This window comes from Mus caroli, chromosome 3 (assembly GCF_900094665.2).
Source record: "Mus caroli chromosome 3, CAROLI_EIJ_v1.1, whole genome shotgun sequence".
NCBI lineage: Eukaryota > Metazoa > Chordata > Mammalia > Rodentia > Muridae > Mus > Mus caroli.
This window is the reverse complement of record NC_034572.1, coordinates 52,964,106-52,981,945: the sequence shown is the minus strand read 5'-3', so window position 1 is coordinate 52,981,945 and position 17,840 is coordinate 52,964,106. Positions and strand designations below refer to the sequence as shown.

The following is a 17,840-nucleotide window of genomic DNA, read 5'->3' as shown; positions in this document are numbered from 1 at the left end:
TATCTCCCAGTGACTGGGAACCTTGAGGGTCACCTTAGAATTCTATTTACTCCACGGTTTTTACTTTGTTTTGTCAGCAGTTGTGAGTTTGTTGGGGATTCCTCTGTGTTTATACTGCTTGCAGTACACGGAGATACTGCAGTGTGGTTTGGTGTCCTCTCTCAGTTTGCACTAGCTCACATTCAGTCTCTTCCAACACAGAATGCCCCCCCTCCAGAGCAACCCCTCTCCCCCAACCAGTTCTCTCTTGTGCTCATGAGAGTCACCTGGATACACAGGAAATCAGGGCAGGAAAACATCTCTCAGGCTTTGTTGCCTTTGACATTTATGTTTTCCTCTGATACTGTTGACATAAGTATTATTGGCATGTCCTCATGCTTTCATGTTTATGCTTCTACATAAACTTATTAAGAAATAAAATGTGATGTCAGAAGCCAGACAGATAAAAGCTTTTTAATGATTTCTTTCCTACTGATTATAATTCATCTTTTGAATATTTGAGAGTAAACAGAGCTAACCTGACTGGATGGGAGTGAGAATAAGGTCAATTGAACTCCATGTGAATTCTTTGCCCTTCAGAGGAGAGAAGGTAAAAAGAATATGCAAAAGTAACCTAATATTTTAAGTAGTGGGTTGATGCTTCCAGGATGCACATGCAGGGTTGATCCGTTCAACTTGTTTGCAGCCTCCTTAACTTCCTCTATCCATGATCCATACCCTTTTAGTTCCCCAAATTGGAGAATGACTTTTGACCCAGGAATTCCAGTGTTCAGATGGACATCAAAGCAGGGTTGTGTGATGATTGCAACATGAGAGGAATGCTAAGAAAGGCTTCTGCCCCACAGGTTAATGGGGAAGGTGGAAAAGCCCTCACCTGAGGTAGGTGGTCTATGGAAGAGCTGGTAGAATTTGGTTAGGAGAAACAGAGAAAAATTTTCACAGGGGAACAGATGATGCCAAGTCTTACTCAATTTTTAAAAATTTTCATCTAATCTGAATATATGAAGTAACAGGATGCAGCAAGTGTTTAATCAAAGTGTAGTTTTTTCCATGATTGTACAAGTAACTATATGAATCTACAAGGTTTATGTTTAATATGTGGTGAGCTATGTACAAATCTAAGTATTAGATGAATTGGTTGGTAAGTTGGAAAAGAATAGCAATTTCATTTCATTGAAATTTTCTAAATGACCTGTGCTGTGGTTGTTAGCCTTAAGGATGATCAAATGTTGCCTAACATTTTATGTTGTTTTCATAGTGTTGCTTCTACTCTTTGCAAATGGCAATAGAACAAAGGGATTTCTTGGTCTTTTTTATGTGCTCTAATTAGGTTTCCTAATGCTTCTGCTCTCCTGGTATGCTGTGGTGAACTAGGAACTCACTGCTCTCATAAGGTTTTGCCACTGCTGCATACTTTATCAGACATTTTGTAGTAAGTTCTGTTCCAGAAAGCATTGCAGTTGCATAACCAGTTTCAACAGTGACTTGATCTTAGAACTCCATTGCTAATACCATCATCGGATCTTACACAGTTTACCTACCTTTGTCTTCCATATATGGGATGCTGTTCACGATCACAGCACACAGGTTCGCAGGAGATTTATCATGGGATACAAGACTCTGTGCTTTGGATTCTCTTGTATTTTATTGGCTTATTGTCTTTATTCACCCATTCCAGAGAATATTGAAGAACCTTGGAAAGTGAGATTCACGGATACTCTTATAAAAGTGGCTTCACATATGGTAATGTATTTTAAACGGGGAATCAGGGCACCATGGTATAAGTATAATTGAAACTTCTTTTAATTTAAAGTTTTTGAAAGTGATTTCAGGTTTTAATTTTCTTTGTTTTGTTGTTGCTTGCTTTTTGGTTTGTTTTTGGGGGTTTTTTGTGGTTATGTTTTTTGTATTTGTTTGTTGTTGTTGTTGCTGGTAGTGGTGGTTCGTTGTGGTGTTTTTTATTGTGCTTTTTTCTTTTTGTTTTGTTTTGATTTTTTTATTTTTATGGGGTGGTGGTGGTTTCTTTGTTTCCTTGATTTGGTTTTGGTTTTTCAAGACAGGGTTTCTCTGTATAGCCCTGATCCTTCCTGAAACTTGATCTATATAGAATAGGATGGCCTCTAACTCAGAATTCAGTCTCCTGAGTTTTGGGATCAAAGTCATGTGTCACCATTTCCTGGCATTTTTGTGATATGTAAACCAGATAATCCTGATTTAAAAAAAATAGCTGATTTGTTTTTAATTTTCTTTAAAATTTTAAAAATAATCCTAACTGATTTTCTATAAACAGGTGAACATACAGTGTTTATTATAATACTAAATGTAGTTGCCATATATCAACATCAGAATAAAAAATTAGTATGTCTAATATTTGGGAATTAAGAAGATTAGATGTGTTTGATGCTCTCAGCAATGTAATAAGCTAATACAGTCTGTGAAAATTAAGTTTAAATTTTTGGTGTATTTAATTATTTGCTGTTCCAGTGATTTTGTTTTTTAAACTTCTTCTCAAGATTTCTGCTCATAGAAGCTTTGTATATGCTTTGTATTACTTTATTGAGGCTTTAAAATAAATTTTGATTTAAGTACATATTGTCAATACTAACTATGTGAACAGATTTTCTGATGATGATGAAAACATCTCTCTAAGTAATTGTAATATATTTACAATTAGATAAAATATGTATAAATAACATGCAGATGAGTTAGTGGAATTTATTTTGTTTCCTCAAATCACTTTCCTGCATTTATTTGTGGACGATAGTTGGCTCTTCCATCTGGATTTCTAATAGTCTGTTGTGATATCCATCTGCAAAATCTCCTGGAGAGCTGCACTGTGTTCTCATAAACAGAATAGATGTATTTGTAATCTGAAAGTTCACTGACATGTCCCCAAGACCACAGTGATCAAAAGTCACTTCTTGACATCTACTGCTATTATTATCTTCTTGAGTTCTCAGTTGTTGGCTGGAATTCAGACCTTTTATTAAAAATGGCAAAGATATAATTTAAACACATAGAATACAGCAGGCTACCATTAACCAAAATATGCTTTTCTCTGGACGCCTTACCAGTACAGAATGATAGGAAGCCTAGGCAAAAGAAAACAATGAATGACAAAGTCATGCAAAAGTGTGGGAGATGAGAAATTGCTGTCAATACACTGGAGAAGGGCTGCCAACTTTCCCATCTAGACATCTTACACATCTTATTCCCAGAGTCCAACATGTGCTGAATCATCCAGGAACCACTTTCTTTTTTGCTGATTCACATCTCACTTTACTGGACAGTAGAAGAGGTGGATGGACATTGTGTTTCAGTAGAGAAACTGATACATCTTCTCTGAGTCTGTCAGGAATAAGAGACTGACACTTATCTCCTCATCAACAGGAATGTATTCAGAAAATGCCCAATTTTTGATTAATTCTTATTTCTCATATTTCAAAGTTAATGACATATGTAGATGCATAAATGATTTTACTTATATATGCATATATATGGACAAACTTAGTTATTTAAATATTCTTCATAGTGGTGGACAAACTTCCACTTGCAGTACAATTTATAAGTAGTTAGTTGTCCCGTCCAGTGGGTCGAGGAGGACCTAGGCCTGCAAAGAAAAGTGGTGGAGAAAGGGGAGTGAGACCAAGCAAAGAGTTGTCAAGATCTGTTTAATGAAAGCTAGGAGCCTGATTATAAGCACACAGTGAGAGAAAATAGGGAGGGGTCCAGGTGGCATAATAAAATACAGAGAAAGGGATGGGCATCTGGGGAGAATGCTGATTACAGGCTTCTCTTAGCTTATCTTGGAATGTCGGCCCCCTAACAGTCCCGGGTGGCCTTCAAGCATTCTGCAGTTTATCTTGGATGCCATAAACAGTCCCAGGCACCAAACGGAGACATGGAGGAGGAGGTGAAGCTGCCTGAATCTAAGCAGTTCTAGGCGCCAAGTGAAGGAGGGAGTGAAGTTGGCAGTCTCAGGTGCCAGGTGGAGGCAATGAAGGAGGGGGTGACATAGTTCCCTTCAAAGGGTCAGAGGATCTTCAGGGTGAGAGCTACTGAGGGCCTAGTTCCCCACAGTTTGGTCTCTCACAGTTAGTTATTATCACTGCATGAAGAAGCTTCTACAATAGTAGTATTCCATGTGACTCTCAAATGGCCCTTAGTATTGGATGTTTCTCCTACTATTGTGTTGCTTAGCTCATTTTTCTTCCTCCTTGCCATTTAATCCTCCTGTTCCACTCTCCCCACTTTTGCTCCATAAAAGTGCAATCTCTTTTTTCTCCCTTAAGATATCCACTACTTTTCCATAGTCCCTTACTCTATGCCTAACCTCTATGGTTATAAAAGTTTTGTATGTCTATGGAAATCTTAAAAGTTAAAATCCAAATATAAGAAAATACATACACTATTTGGATTACCTCAACCAGGATGATTTTTTTTCTAGCTTCATCAATTTACCTTCAAATTTTATGATTTCAACTTTATAACTGAATCGTTTTATATTTACAAAAATAACACCGTTTTCATTATCTATTCATCTGTTGGTGGACATCTAGAGTGTTTTCCAATTTCTGGCTGTTATAAAGAGAGAAGTCATGAAGAGGCTTGACCAAATGTCTCTAAAGTAGGATATCAAGTCCTTCAGGTATATGCCCAAGAGTGATAAAGCTGGATCTGGACACAGATAGATCTTGTGCTTCCCTAGGAACCACTATGCTGATATCCATAGTGACTATTCATGTTCGCACTGTCATGATAAATGCCCTTCTAGCCCAATCTCCCTACCAGCATGAGCTGTGGTTTGTTTATTGATCTTATCCATTCTAGCTCGTGGAAGGTGAACTCTCAAAGGAGTTTTGATATTCATTTCCTTGATGACTATGCATAGGAATATTTCTCTAGGTGATTCTTCTCAGCCATCTGTGTTTCATTTTTTGAGAACTCTAATTTTAATTCTATACCCCCATTTTTAAGTTGGTTATTTTATTAATGTCCAGATGTTTTAGTTCCTCATATAGTTTTGATATTAGTCTTCTGCTGGTTGTATATTTGGTAAGTATCTTTATTCATTCTGTAGCCTACTATTTTGTCCAAATGATATTGTCCTTCGCTATATAGAACCCTTTCAGTTTCATGTGGTCCCATTCATTAATTGCTGTTCTTAGTGCCTGTGCTAATGGTGTCTCACTCAGAATGATTCTTCTTGCCCCTATGAGATCAAAACTATTCTATGCTTTTTCTTTTATCAGATTCAGGATATCTAGCATTATGTAGTGATCCTTGATCCATTTGAAGTTGAGTGTTATGCAGAGTGAAATATATGAATTTATTTGCATTCTTCTACATGCAGCAAACTATTTTGACTGCCACTGTATGTTGAAGATGTTATCTTTCTTCCTGTATGTATTTCTGTCTTCCTTATCAAAAGTCAGATGTCTATAGGTATGTAGATTTATGACTGGGCCTTCACTTGATTTCATTGATCTGTGCATCTGTTTTTATGCCAATACCATGCTGATTTTATTATTATACTTCTATAGTACAATTTGAGACTAGGGGTGGTGATACCTCTACTAGTTATTTTATTATTTAGGATTGTTTTAGCTGTCATTGCTATTTTGTGTTTTCATATGAAGCTCAAAATTATCATTGCAATTTCTCCAAAGAACTGTGATAGAATTTTGATGAGGATTTGAGTGAATCTTATATGGCTTTTGGTGAGGTTGGTATATTAACTGTATTAATCCTACTGATTCATGACCAATGTAGATTTTTACATTTTCTAATACCTTATTCTATATTTCTCTTCAATGTATTAAAGGTTTTATCATACAAATCTTTCATTTGCTTGAGTAGAGTTACTCCATAATATTTTAATTTTTAAGGCTATTGTGAAAAGTATTATTTCCCTATTTTCTTTTCTCAAACTGTCATTTTAACATAGGAAGGCTATTTGATTTTTGTGAGTTTTTTGTATCCTCTTATTTTGCTGAAACTGTTAATCCACTGTAGATGTTGCCTGGTGGTATGGTTTTCATATATATATAATCATATCATCTGCAAATAGATACTCATAGATTCTAAGAAGTTTCTACTGCACTGATTTTTGCATCACAAACCAAATGTCTGCCACTTTCAATTGTTTCTCTCAAATCTCTCTCTGCCTCACCTAATCCCCCTCTTCCCATTGCCACCTGCCCTTCATCCACCTGCAAACTCTATTCTAATCCCCCTTCCCAGGGGAGCAATGTGTTCTCCCTTGATCTCTTCTTGTTACTTAGCTCCTCTAGTTTTATGCATTATAACATGTTTATTCTTTATTTAAGAGATAATGATCATTTTTAAGTTGGTACATATCATGCTTGATTTTTCTCCAGTTTTTTGATTGCTCTAGTTAGAACTTCAAGTACTATATTGAGTAGATATGGAGAGAGTAGACAGCCTTGTTTTGTTCCATCTTTCAGTGGAATTACTTTGAGTTCACTCCATTTAATTTTTGGCTATGGGCTTCGTTGCAAATTGCCTTATATCCTTAATCTTTCCATGAATATTATCTTGAAGGAGGTTGAATTTTCTCAAAGGCTTTTTTTTTTTGGCACCTGATGAGATGGTCATGTGTTTTGTTTTGTTTTTCATTCAAATCTTTTATTCTGAATTACATACTGATTGTCTGATGTTGAACTAACCCTTCATCTCTGGCATAAAGCCTATTTGATCATGGTAGATGGTATAATTGATATGACATTGGATTCAGTATTTGAGCATTTTCTATCTATGTTCATAGGGAAATTGGTATGTAATTCTTTCCTTTGTTGAATTTTTGTGTGGTTTGGGTATGACTGTGGCCTCATAGAACAAATTTGGCAATGTTCGTTCTGTTTGTATTTTGTGAAATAATTTGAGGAGTGTTGGTATTAGCTCCTCATCTAGTAGAATATTGTGCTAAAACTCTCTGGCCCTGGGCTTTTCTTAATGGATGTTTTTCTGCATGAGCATATTTTTATATGTACATATTTGGTTTTGAATTGAGCTTTATACTATTGAAAAACTCTTGAATGTGACAAAACAGAACCTCTAATACCATCAACATCACTTTTCACTCCTCATACACAATTCTTTATACACTTACCATTTTTCTTTGTATTTATTACAATCCTCTAGAATTTAGCATTTTATTAACTTTTGGTTTTTTAGATCTATAATATATCAGCTGCTTATACAAAAAAGCACTAACCTATATAAATGGGATTACCATTGTTCTTTCAGTTACTATCTGTGTAACATTGGTCAACCATAGGAGTTTCTTGAGTTAGTATACCATCAATGTAGATGGATATACCTTTATGACTTTAGAATCATAAGACTGGCACAATATCGTATCTGGAATACTCTAGTCACATAAAAATATACAATGATTTAACTGAAATTATGCTGGGAGCCTCCCCAACACAAAGAGTATAGTGGTGGGGCACAGAGTAGGACTCTGGGGGTGGCTTTAAAATCTCAGGACTTTCTAGTTCTCTAATCTCTACTGAAATGTTGATGATAACTTCCAAAAAGTCCTAAAACTTTCTTGTTCATGAACTCAATCTTGTGCTGGTCTGATGCAGATAAACACACTGAGATATCCATGCTACAAAATACAGTCTGAAAATTAAATCAGTCCTCTAGAGAATTATCCCATTATTTCTATCATTACATATGTGTATTGTTGTTATTAAAATAAAAATGAATAATGGTTAAAATTTTTGTCATGCTTTTATAGGCCATATTATTTGAAAAAATAGGTCTCATGAAATATGAAAAAATATTTTCAACTGTGGCAACATTTTACATTGTACAAGCAGTTTCAGATGAAAATGTTACAGTGATTGACACAGACTTCAATAACATCCCTGTACGTCTGTACTTGCCAAAGAGGAAGCCTCAAAGAGAGAGACCAGCAGTGATTTCCATTCATGGAGGTATCTTTGTCTTCGGAAGTTGCAGTAAGTGTATTTCTGATATGTGTGTTGTTCATATATTTATATTCAAAAAGGTGCTGCGTATTGACAGAGTTTTGTCAATATAATGTTGACTTGGGCAATATGTACTTCTTAGCAGACATACATGAGAAAGTATGGGTTGTGGCCGCCACGTGTTTCTTCATTTAAAGCTTGGTAATTAAAACAATCTTGTAGAAATAAGATTGTTTCATTAGGAAAATGTTACTTTTAAATAAACATGTGGATAGCCTAGACTTGGAAGTATAAATGATAAACTTGGAATTCAGACTAAAATAACATAAATTTCACATATATTGTATGAAACATTTACATGAACCAGTTGCTTTAGTTGTCAGATCAGAAATATAATTGTAATACTGAACACCACATTTGTTCAAGTAGCAGATTGTGATATAACAATAACATTTGAGGGTTAGAAATCAAAGCATAACTTAGTATTGAAATGATAAAAGTGAAATAAACCTGAGTTATCAGTTCCTGGCTTAAACTTCTGTATTCTTGTCCAGAGGTAAGTGTGGTTGCTACAACACACACACACACAAACACACACACACACACACAGAGAGAGAAAGAGAGAGAGAGAGAGACAGAGACAGAGACAGAGAGACAGGGACAGAGACAGACAGAGAAAACAGACAGAGGGAGAGAGACAGAGATAGACATAAGAACTCAGGGGGAAAGGGAGAATTTTAAACTTGATGACTTATGGATTTACTACATAGAAAAGCATTAGGATGTTGTACTGTGTACTTAACAGATTTAATGAACAAGTAATGGAACTCCTGTCCTCAGTGAATCGGTAGCTTAATCATAATATCTAGTATTTTCTCTTCATAATCTGTGAATATTTCAAGTTAAGCTAAAACACCACTGTGGAAAGCTGGGCAGCAAACTGAGTGAGCATGTTTCAGAAAGGTATTTCAGAGACTTCTGCTGAGTTAGTTCAGATAGGTGTTATCATCATGCTTTAGTGCTGAAAAACAAATAGAGTCAGAAATGTTTTCAAAGTCCAACAGAAAGACAAGGAAGCAAGAGGCCTGTAAGCAGAAATCAGGGATGAGCAGCCCATGCAAGCTCTCCGTGTGGCTGGAAAATTCTACCTCTCAGAAGCACTTAAGCCCTCTGTTGTGCTCCAATGTCTAAATTGTCATCCTATTTCCATCCTTACCTGTTCTTCTGGAATAAAGGTGCATATCTGGTGTCTTCCAGTCCACCTCTCTCCTTACCTGTCTACACTGTCTGAAACCTACTGTCATCTTATCAATCCCTTCTTCATTACTCTCTTCTTACATCCTGGGATAAGTCAGGTTTATCTTATGTCATCAAAATGAGTCTCCATTTCCTTGGAATTATATTTCCTTCCAATTCATTACCTAATTTGTGTTTCTTCTACCTAGAATTGTGCCCCCTTTGTTGATTCCTAAGTATGCACTGTCTTTTCTGCCATGACCTCTGTAGGCCCCTGGCTGTTCTTTCTAATTATCTTATCGTTCTTTATTTTCTAAGACTTGTTTCCATGTTTGTCTCTTTCTTGGCTTTTGACTCTTTCTTACAGAAGCATAGTCTGAGAGAAATCCTTTCTCTTTGCTCCACTGTTAGCTTGTGTAAAAGAAATTTCTGTGTCCTTTATTTTTCCTCCTTTATCCCTTCCTTTGCAACTGCAACATTAAAACAAGAGAAAAGCTAAACCATGATGAAATAAGTTAATTGTTTGTACTTTACCAATATTAATATTCCCCACATTCTAGTATTTTATTCTTCAGTTTTTAGTTCCATGTTTTCCTGTACTTTATTCTTCATTTGTTTCCACTCTAACCCCCATACCCATACTGTTGATATTGGCTATTTCCCTTCTCTAACATTGTTGCTGGATTTAAGTTCAATCAATTCAGCTGTAGACTATTGTGCATTCCTGGTTATTAGTGTATCATGTGAATTCCTTAACAGGTATCATCATATTTCTTTCTCAAAGTGTAAACAGAGAAATAAATACATCTTCCAAGAACAGAAGAAAGGCAGATATCCCTCCGCAGTAACCATTGTACACTGCGTTACAGTCTCTTATCTCCTACACTTTATGATGTGTTCTGGGCACAGAATTCTGAGCAGCTTCCTGTTCCTGCCCATACTTGGTAGCTTAACATTTAGAGTACATCCTGATCTTCATTTCTGGCACCTTCTTTCTCACCTTCCATGCCTTGAAAATATAGCTACAGAAATTATTGATCAACATTTGAGACATATTGACCACCTAAGTATAAACCTTTGGTTGAACATTGATGTATAGATTTTTCATTCCTAATTTTATAATTTTGTCCACTTTCTGCCTCTACTTGGTTACATATATTTCTCTGAGCCTTGGAAGCTCTCATAAACATTAATTTTCACTGAAATATTTGAATTTTTCTCCAATATGTTTCTTCATGGTTATTGTATTTTTATGATTTTATGTCTAACATGATAGATGGCAATTTATACATTTATGTTAATCAATATATTTTGCTATCTTAAAGGAACACTGACATTGCTGCCTGTGAAGCATTTTCCTTTGCTCTCCTATCTAATCCTTTTAAGTTGATTATGACTTTATTCCATCCACAGTTTACTTTTTTAAGGAACTCCAAATGTAAGTAAGACCAGGCTATTACTTGATTTTATCCACTTTAAATTACTTTTCTATACAGAAAGTTAATATGAAGTTTACTTCTATGTCTATTAAATATGCATGACCTTATGTAAAAATGTAAGACTTTGGCAAAGGAAAAAAAATCATTCGTTTTAATTACAGTAAAATTGCATTGTGCTTTAAGTAAGCTGATGTCCCTTCATTATAAAATTCCTTTAAAAAATAACTATAGTAATTATCTTCTTTTGTGACAATTATAACACTAGCTACAATGTTATTTCTCAACTTAATTCCATACTTCCCAATCCTTCTACCAAGGGTTTTAAGGAATATGGTGGTAATGAGTTGGAGACAATTTACTTTTTATTTCCTAATTTCTAACAGTATTTCTCTACATGAGAACAAAAGTGGGGACTACAGTGTTCCATCAATTTACCACAACTCATTTCTACCACATTCATAGGTATTGGTGGTTTGTCATTGTTTTTCTATTTACAGTGCACCAATTTATATTTATTTCATTCATTTCAGAGGTAGAAGCTCATGACAACCTGAACAGACTCACGTCTAACAAGCTTGGTGCTGTTGTTGTAGGAATTGAGTAAGAGAATAATAATACTTTTTACCACATCATGATTCCTCACAATATAAACTTGACTGTTTCACAGCTTGTCACCTAGCTATCATATAGCTATATCCTGGGGGATTTTGATATATAACTTTTAATAGAAGTTTTATATCAATATATCTACAAAGGGATTAGTATCTGCTGTGATATTTGTCATTGTAGACACAGTTATATAACCAGAGGAATAAACATCGTTATTGTCACAGCTTTGACATCTCTAAAAGTATGAATTCCAGGTTTCACAAGTAGCTAACTTCATTTGCAAGTAACTTGCCTAAAAATTGTACTCATTATGTGCTTGGGATTTTGGGTTTTATTTGTCCTGGCTATAAAACAGTATAAGGTTGCTGTTGTTCTTGGTTACAGTGTTTTTAGGTAAAAATGTTAGGAAATTTTTGAATATTTTAAGACTTTACCAAGACAATATCTTATTATCTCATAGCTTTTATCAACATTTCCACTAAAATATAAAATATGAGCAACTTCTTTTTTACTTTATGAACAACAGTTTCCTCTGTACTACTGAAACTCTCATCAGAAGGATGAAGACTTTGCTATACACTTTGCCAGATCCACAGTGCCTGTCGTAGAAATAGACTTTACAGACTTACAGAACTCGGGGGAAATTACTGAAAGGAATTATATAGTTGAGAGTATATTAAGGGCCGTAAAACCTACCAGAGATTTCAGTCTATTCTGCTCATGATTGCTTGTTAATGGAACCAAAAAAAAAAAAAATCTTAGGTTTTAAGAAATATTATAAACAGGAAAAGTGATGTACCTTTCATACATTAATTTTAGCTAAATTTAGCACATTATCATCTTAAATATGCTTTTTAATGGTATGATATTTTGTATATTGTTTAAGATTTCTACATGATTTCAGCTACTTGTTGTTCTTTACCTTGAAGAATATTAGTATTTTAAGTCATTTTGCTAGTTTTTAAATATTTAAGACGGAGTAAATTATAAACATGTACAAGGATCATATGATGGGCACTGTTTTATGTAAGCATGTGAAATATTCACTAATTCTAGCAGATATTAAGATGGAAAAAATAAAAATTTGAACTCCATTTAGGTGCACTCTAAAGACAGAAAACACACAACTCTAAAGATATAGCAGTATTTATTCTAATGAAAGAATTCAAAAATAAGATCTTTGGTATACTTAAAATATGCATGTTTCATAATGATTATGTTGATTTAAATGCTGATCTTCAGTTTAAGATACGAAATTCTACATTTTTGCTGAGTATATACATACATATATTTATAATTAAAGTCATCTGTAAATAATTTACTCTCATATTTTCTGCATTCACAGTTTCTGGTTATTCCTGTCAATGATTCTGAAATGTGTGCACTGGGGACCACTGACACATGCAGACATCACAGGGTGAACACCCCTTCTCAGTCATTTCCCTACACCCAATATCTCAAACTCTTAAGCACAATCTAGTCCTCACTTTAAGACAGAAGTGACCAATGAGCTCTATGTAATTTGTGAAACTGAGAATTCAACGTAGGACCAACATATCAGTGTATCTGTTGGTGAGAGTGAGATATTTCCTTGCATAACTTTAACAAGGGATTTGTTGTGGTTTTCTTGATTTGCCTCTAAAGCTACAGGCTTGCTCCTCAGTATCCATTTCCAGCCGCCCTTGAAGACTGTGTTTATGTGACCAAGTTCTTTCTCCAGGATAAAGTTCTTGCAAAATACAGAGTGGATCCCTCTCGCATATGCATTATGGGAGACAGTTCTGGGGGTACCTTGGCAGCAACAGTGACTCAGCTGGTATGTTATGTGCATTATATATGTTTTAATCCTAATGCAAAAGAAGCTGTGTTTCAGGTGTGTTTGTGTTACTTTTATACTGTTAAATGTGAAATTTAAACTAAACAAGTGTGATTATCCATTTTGCATGATATTACTTCAGATGTAGTTTTATTGTCTAATCCTAGGAAAGGCTTTTACAGTCTTACATTTTTAGAGGTCCAGAGCAGGATCTAGGCTTTGAATCCAGGGCAGGATGCTTGCCAGGTATATATGCCACCAGAGGACTATGTAAACCTCTCTTTTAAATGCAAACTGTTTCAAAAAGGGCTTTTGATAAGATTTCCTATATTGCTCTGTAGGTTGTGCTGGCCTTGAACTTATGGACCTCCTGGTACAACAACTCAAGAACCAGGTATTAGGAAACTGTAATGACTCTGGCTCAACCTGCCAATGATAGGGAAAAAAATGCAACATTATGAACCACTATATTCTTTACAATAATGGATTTTATATTCATGATTTGAGTTTCTATCAATAAAATATAAAAATTATCACTTTTTAAAAATATCATTGATGAGTGCATTAGTCACTCTTTTCCTCTGAGACTAAATATCTGGCAAGAAGCATTTAACAGAAAGAGGGGATTTTAACAGCTCCTAGTTTAAAATATACAGTTCATAATGGCAGGAAAGGCATGGCAGTGGAAATTGCTTATAATTATGGCAGTAGAAACATTGTACAGAGTGTAAAGCCATCTTCTGATTCTGTTGTAAGGGTGATACCATTCCCACAAAGTCCAGGTTGGCATCACAAAAGACTGTCACATGTAAAATGATTGTGAGAAGTACAGATGTGGCCACAAAGTCTACTTCCTGTGCATCAAGGGTCAGATGTTTTGGGCTAGATTTGACCCTCTGACCCATCTGACTTGCTAAGGTTAAGACATCCATTGCTGTTCCTCATCAGGTATTCAGTGTCCTAGATAAATGTCAACATTGCCAACTATTCAGCAATTGTCCTCTTTGGTGAAAAAGGACCTTTACCTGGTCACCAATGTCTCTACAGAGGATTTAGCATATGGTATTCTAAAATTGTTTTAGTGTACTATGATCCAAATTCAGGAGTTTATAATAAATGATGCTGATATTAATGGGTATTTGTGATGACCTTTGAAAAGTTTTTTTTTTATAATGAAATTTAAAGTAAAGATTAAAACTGAAAACTTCGAGGTAAAGAAAATATTTCCATTATGAAATTTTGCTAGCTTTAGTACAGTGGGTATTAAAAGAATAAGGAATATAGTGGTTCAAACAGCACAGGACTAATAAAATTTGAAGCCTAGACCCTCTCCCTAATGGATAATATATTGTGGCATTTATTCCAGACTATTTTGATTTAGAGCATGTTGAATTTTCAACTACTATCTAGAGAACTATTGTTCTCCTACTTTTTCTGTGTTAAGTGCAATAGTTTTTATTTAGTGTGTGTGTGTGTGTGTGTGTGTGTGTGTACATGGGTTTATGTTACTATACACATTTTAAATATGTGTACTTACATATGCATGTTCATGTGTATGGTTATGCATGTAGATGCCAGAGGTTGACATTGGGTGTCTTCTTCCATATTTCTCTACCTTAATTTTGTAAATGGGTCTTTACCAGGGGCTAAGACCTCTGAGTCAGCTAGATTCACTGTACATTTAAATTTAGGATTCTCCCTGAGTCAACCTATCCACACAGTGCTGACATAGCAGGTGTATGTTGCTATACCCAAGCTTATATGTCCTGGCCATCTATACTCAGCTCATCAAGCTTGTTTCAACTAATAATTTAATGACTGAGCCATCTCCATGTACTCCACATCTGATTGGAATAATTTCTCATCTATTTTCTTTTGTATTTCAATATGGCATTAAAAGGTCATCTACCTTATAACTTTGGTGTTCCTCAGGTACAAGCATGTGTGCTAAGTCACTTGTAAGCCCTGATACACATGAAGACGCTGAAACAAACTGTGCTCATTGAAGAATCTTTCTCTACTCCTCTGAAAGGCTTCATTTCATTTAGAAAATTCCTATTCTAAAACCACTGGGAAGTAACAAGAATCTAGAAAGATTTTCTTGAGAAATTTTTTATTTCTTCATTTCTTCCTGACCTGTACAACCTGCTTCTATTGTTCTGTAATTTGAAATAGTGCAGATGGTTAGCCTTGTGATGAGCTAAGGAATTTCACAGAATTCTTTCATTTTGTGTAAGTTCTTTTTTTTTTTAATGAGGGCTTTATAGCCTTGAGTAAATCCTCATGTTTTCCCACCCATGCACAAGTTTCAGAAATAATGACTCTGAGACTTAACCATATATGAATGGGTAGATCACACATTTTAAATTATGCCCACTAGTTTAATTATCCCACTTCCTCTATTCTAACATCTCCATGTGGTTATTACCTCTCCTCAGGTTCACTTGACCATCTTCTTCAGAGTTTCAGGCAAATCTTGCAGCATCTGACTCAATCCCAGAAATCCTCTCTCTATACCAGAACTTCCACCTCCACATTTCCTGTCTAAGCTCATAGACCAACAGCATTTTAATGACAAGTGATATTTTTGTACATTGCACAAGAGATTCTCTCTACACTTGAGAGCATTTTGAATAGTTTGGGATTTCCCAAAGAATGGCAGCAGATACAGTCACTGATGCAGAAGTGCTGTAGAAGCTGGTGCTCTTGAGGTTCTCAAGCTCACAGGTGAAGTCTAGGTTCACTGCTACAGAGTGTACGTGAAGAAAAGATTTTAGCTGCAGACTCAAGACTCCTCTTATTTCTGATAAGAAACAAGGGCTTCACATGCAACATTCGGCATCCTTTTCTGATCTTCTGATTTTCATAAATTATTCTGTTTCATCTATCACTGTTATCACACCACACTACTTAGATAAATGTTAAGTGTTTTCCTTACCATGCCATGCTCCATTGGACTTTACTTTATACATAAGTATTGGCAATTGTATTTCATTATATTTGTAGTTTTTCTCATTATATTACTCAGGTCACATATTCTTCTAGAGAAACTAGACACAGTAACACATGATTATTTTTATTATAGAAATTGGGAAACTGAGGCAGGAGGAAACTATGTTCTAGAACAGCCTGAGATTCACAACAAAGCTTTATTATTACAACAAAAGTTAAATCTCTTAAAAGAAACGAACAACAAATACATTGTAGTTATTCTGTCATCTTTACTAGGATGCTTCTGATCATCCTGACCATACTCCTGTTTGCTTGTTATATGTGAATAAATGTGTAAGAAACAGAATATGCATTGTTCCTGAACAGATGAAATCAGAATGATGTACGTGCATGTCTAAGTTAATGAGTAAATTTTATGAGAAAAATCACTGGTAATGTTTCATATTAATAAATCAATTTTACCTCAGGCTATTAAAGTAAAACTGCCAATCCTGTTGTTTGAAAGCTATTGACTCATTAATATTCATTATATTTCTAGCTACGAAATGATCCAGAATTCAAACATAGAATCAAGGCACAAGCCTTGATATACCCTGGCCTACAGATGATTGACACCTTTCTGCCATCTCACCGAGAGTATGGACATGGTCCAATCCTGCACAGGGAGATGATGCTACGGGTGGCATCTCTATATGTGACTAAAGACTCATCACTGACTCAGGCCTTATTGAGAAATGAGCACATGCCCGAAGGATCAAGGCACCTATTCAAGTTTGTTAACTGGAGTGACTTTCTTCCTGAGAAGTATAAAAAGAACCATGTTTACACTGAACCAGTCCTTGGAAAATGGAATGCTTCCTACCCAGCACTTCTAGACAGCAGGCTGTTTCCTTTGCTAGTCAATGACTCCCAGTTGCAGAATTTGCCTCTCACTTACATCCTCTCTTGTGAACATGATCTATTGAGAGATGATAGTTTCATTTATATCACTCGGCTTAGAAATGTTGGAGTTCAGGTTATTCATGAGCACATAGAGGAAGGTGTTCATGGGGCTCTCTCATTCACTATGGGTACATTGGCTTTACATCTAGGATTTAAAATAAGAGATATGTATATTCATTGGTTAGAGGAAAACCTATAAACTAGAGGTACATGTAGCCATGAAGTGATCTAGTTAGAAAAGTAATCTGATAGCTGTATTTGAGCTACTGTATGATGAATGGGCACAAAATAATCTGAGTTTGGGGTAAACTATATTTCAGTTTGAATAAAGAGGACTGGATATGTTTGAGAAAGTTACTTCATCTTCTAAGTCTTAGAAATATTACTAAAATGAGGATATTCACTTCATGATTGCAATTAATTTATATTTATCAGGAAAGATATATTCTGAGTCTTCAAAAATGATAGGATAGTGCAAAAATGTGGTGACATACAGGCTTGCAATATGGATGGAATCTTGATGACTGGCTGGGNTGGCACATTCCTNTCCAGTACCCCAGAGGCAACAAGGTACAGAAATCTGAGAGTCAAGGTTCAGATGATCTATATAGCTAATTCTAGTACAACCATGGCTATATAGTGGCATGCTGTCTCAAGAAAAGAAAAATTTTAATAAATATCAAAGAAAAGAAACCACAAATGAGAAGAAAATGTGATAAAGTACAATTGTAGTGACATTTGTATCGACTGAGCATTGTAATGTACTTGTGCTATGGTTTTTCCAGTCATGTGCTATCCATACATTATTTCAGTCAGTTCTAGATAAATTAAGGTAGCTGTTCTTGTTATTCATTTCTCATGGAATTTATATACTGCTTTTCAAGA

General features: G+C 35.2%; 1 protein-coding gene and 1 pseudogene across 1 annotated transcript; one reads left to right on the top strand and one right to left on the bottom strand.

The window, feature by feature from the left end:
• LOC110291820 overlaps nt 1–17,840 on the bottom strand; it is a 162,011-nt pseudogene that overhangs the window by 72,492 nt on the left and 71,679 nt on the right.
• On the top strand, nt 1,606–17,154 carry LOC110291709 (arylacetamide deacetylase-like 2). Its single transcript, XM_021158975.1, has 5 exons — nt 1,606–1,743; nt 7,769–7,991; nt 11,167–11,236; nt 12,890–13,061; nt 16,552–17,154. Exons 1-5 carry the CDS (start codon nt 1,606–1,608, stop codon nt 17,152–17,154), a joined length of 1,206 nt encoding a protein of 401 aa, XP_021014634.1.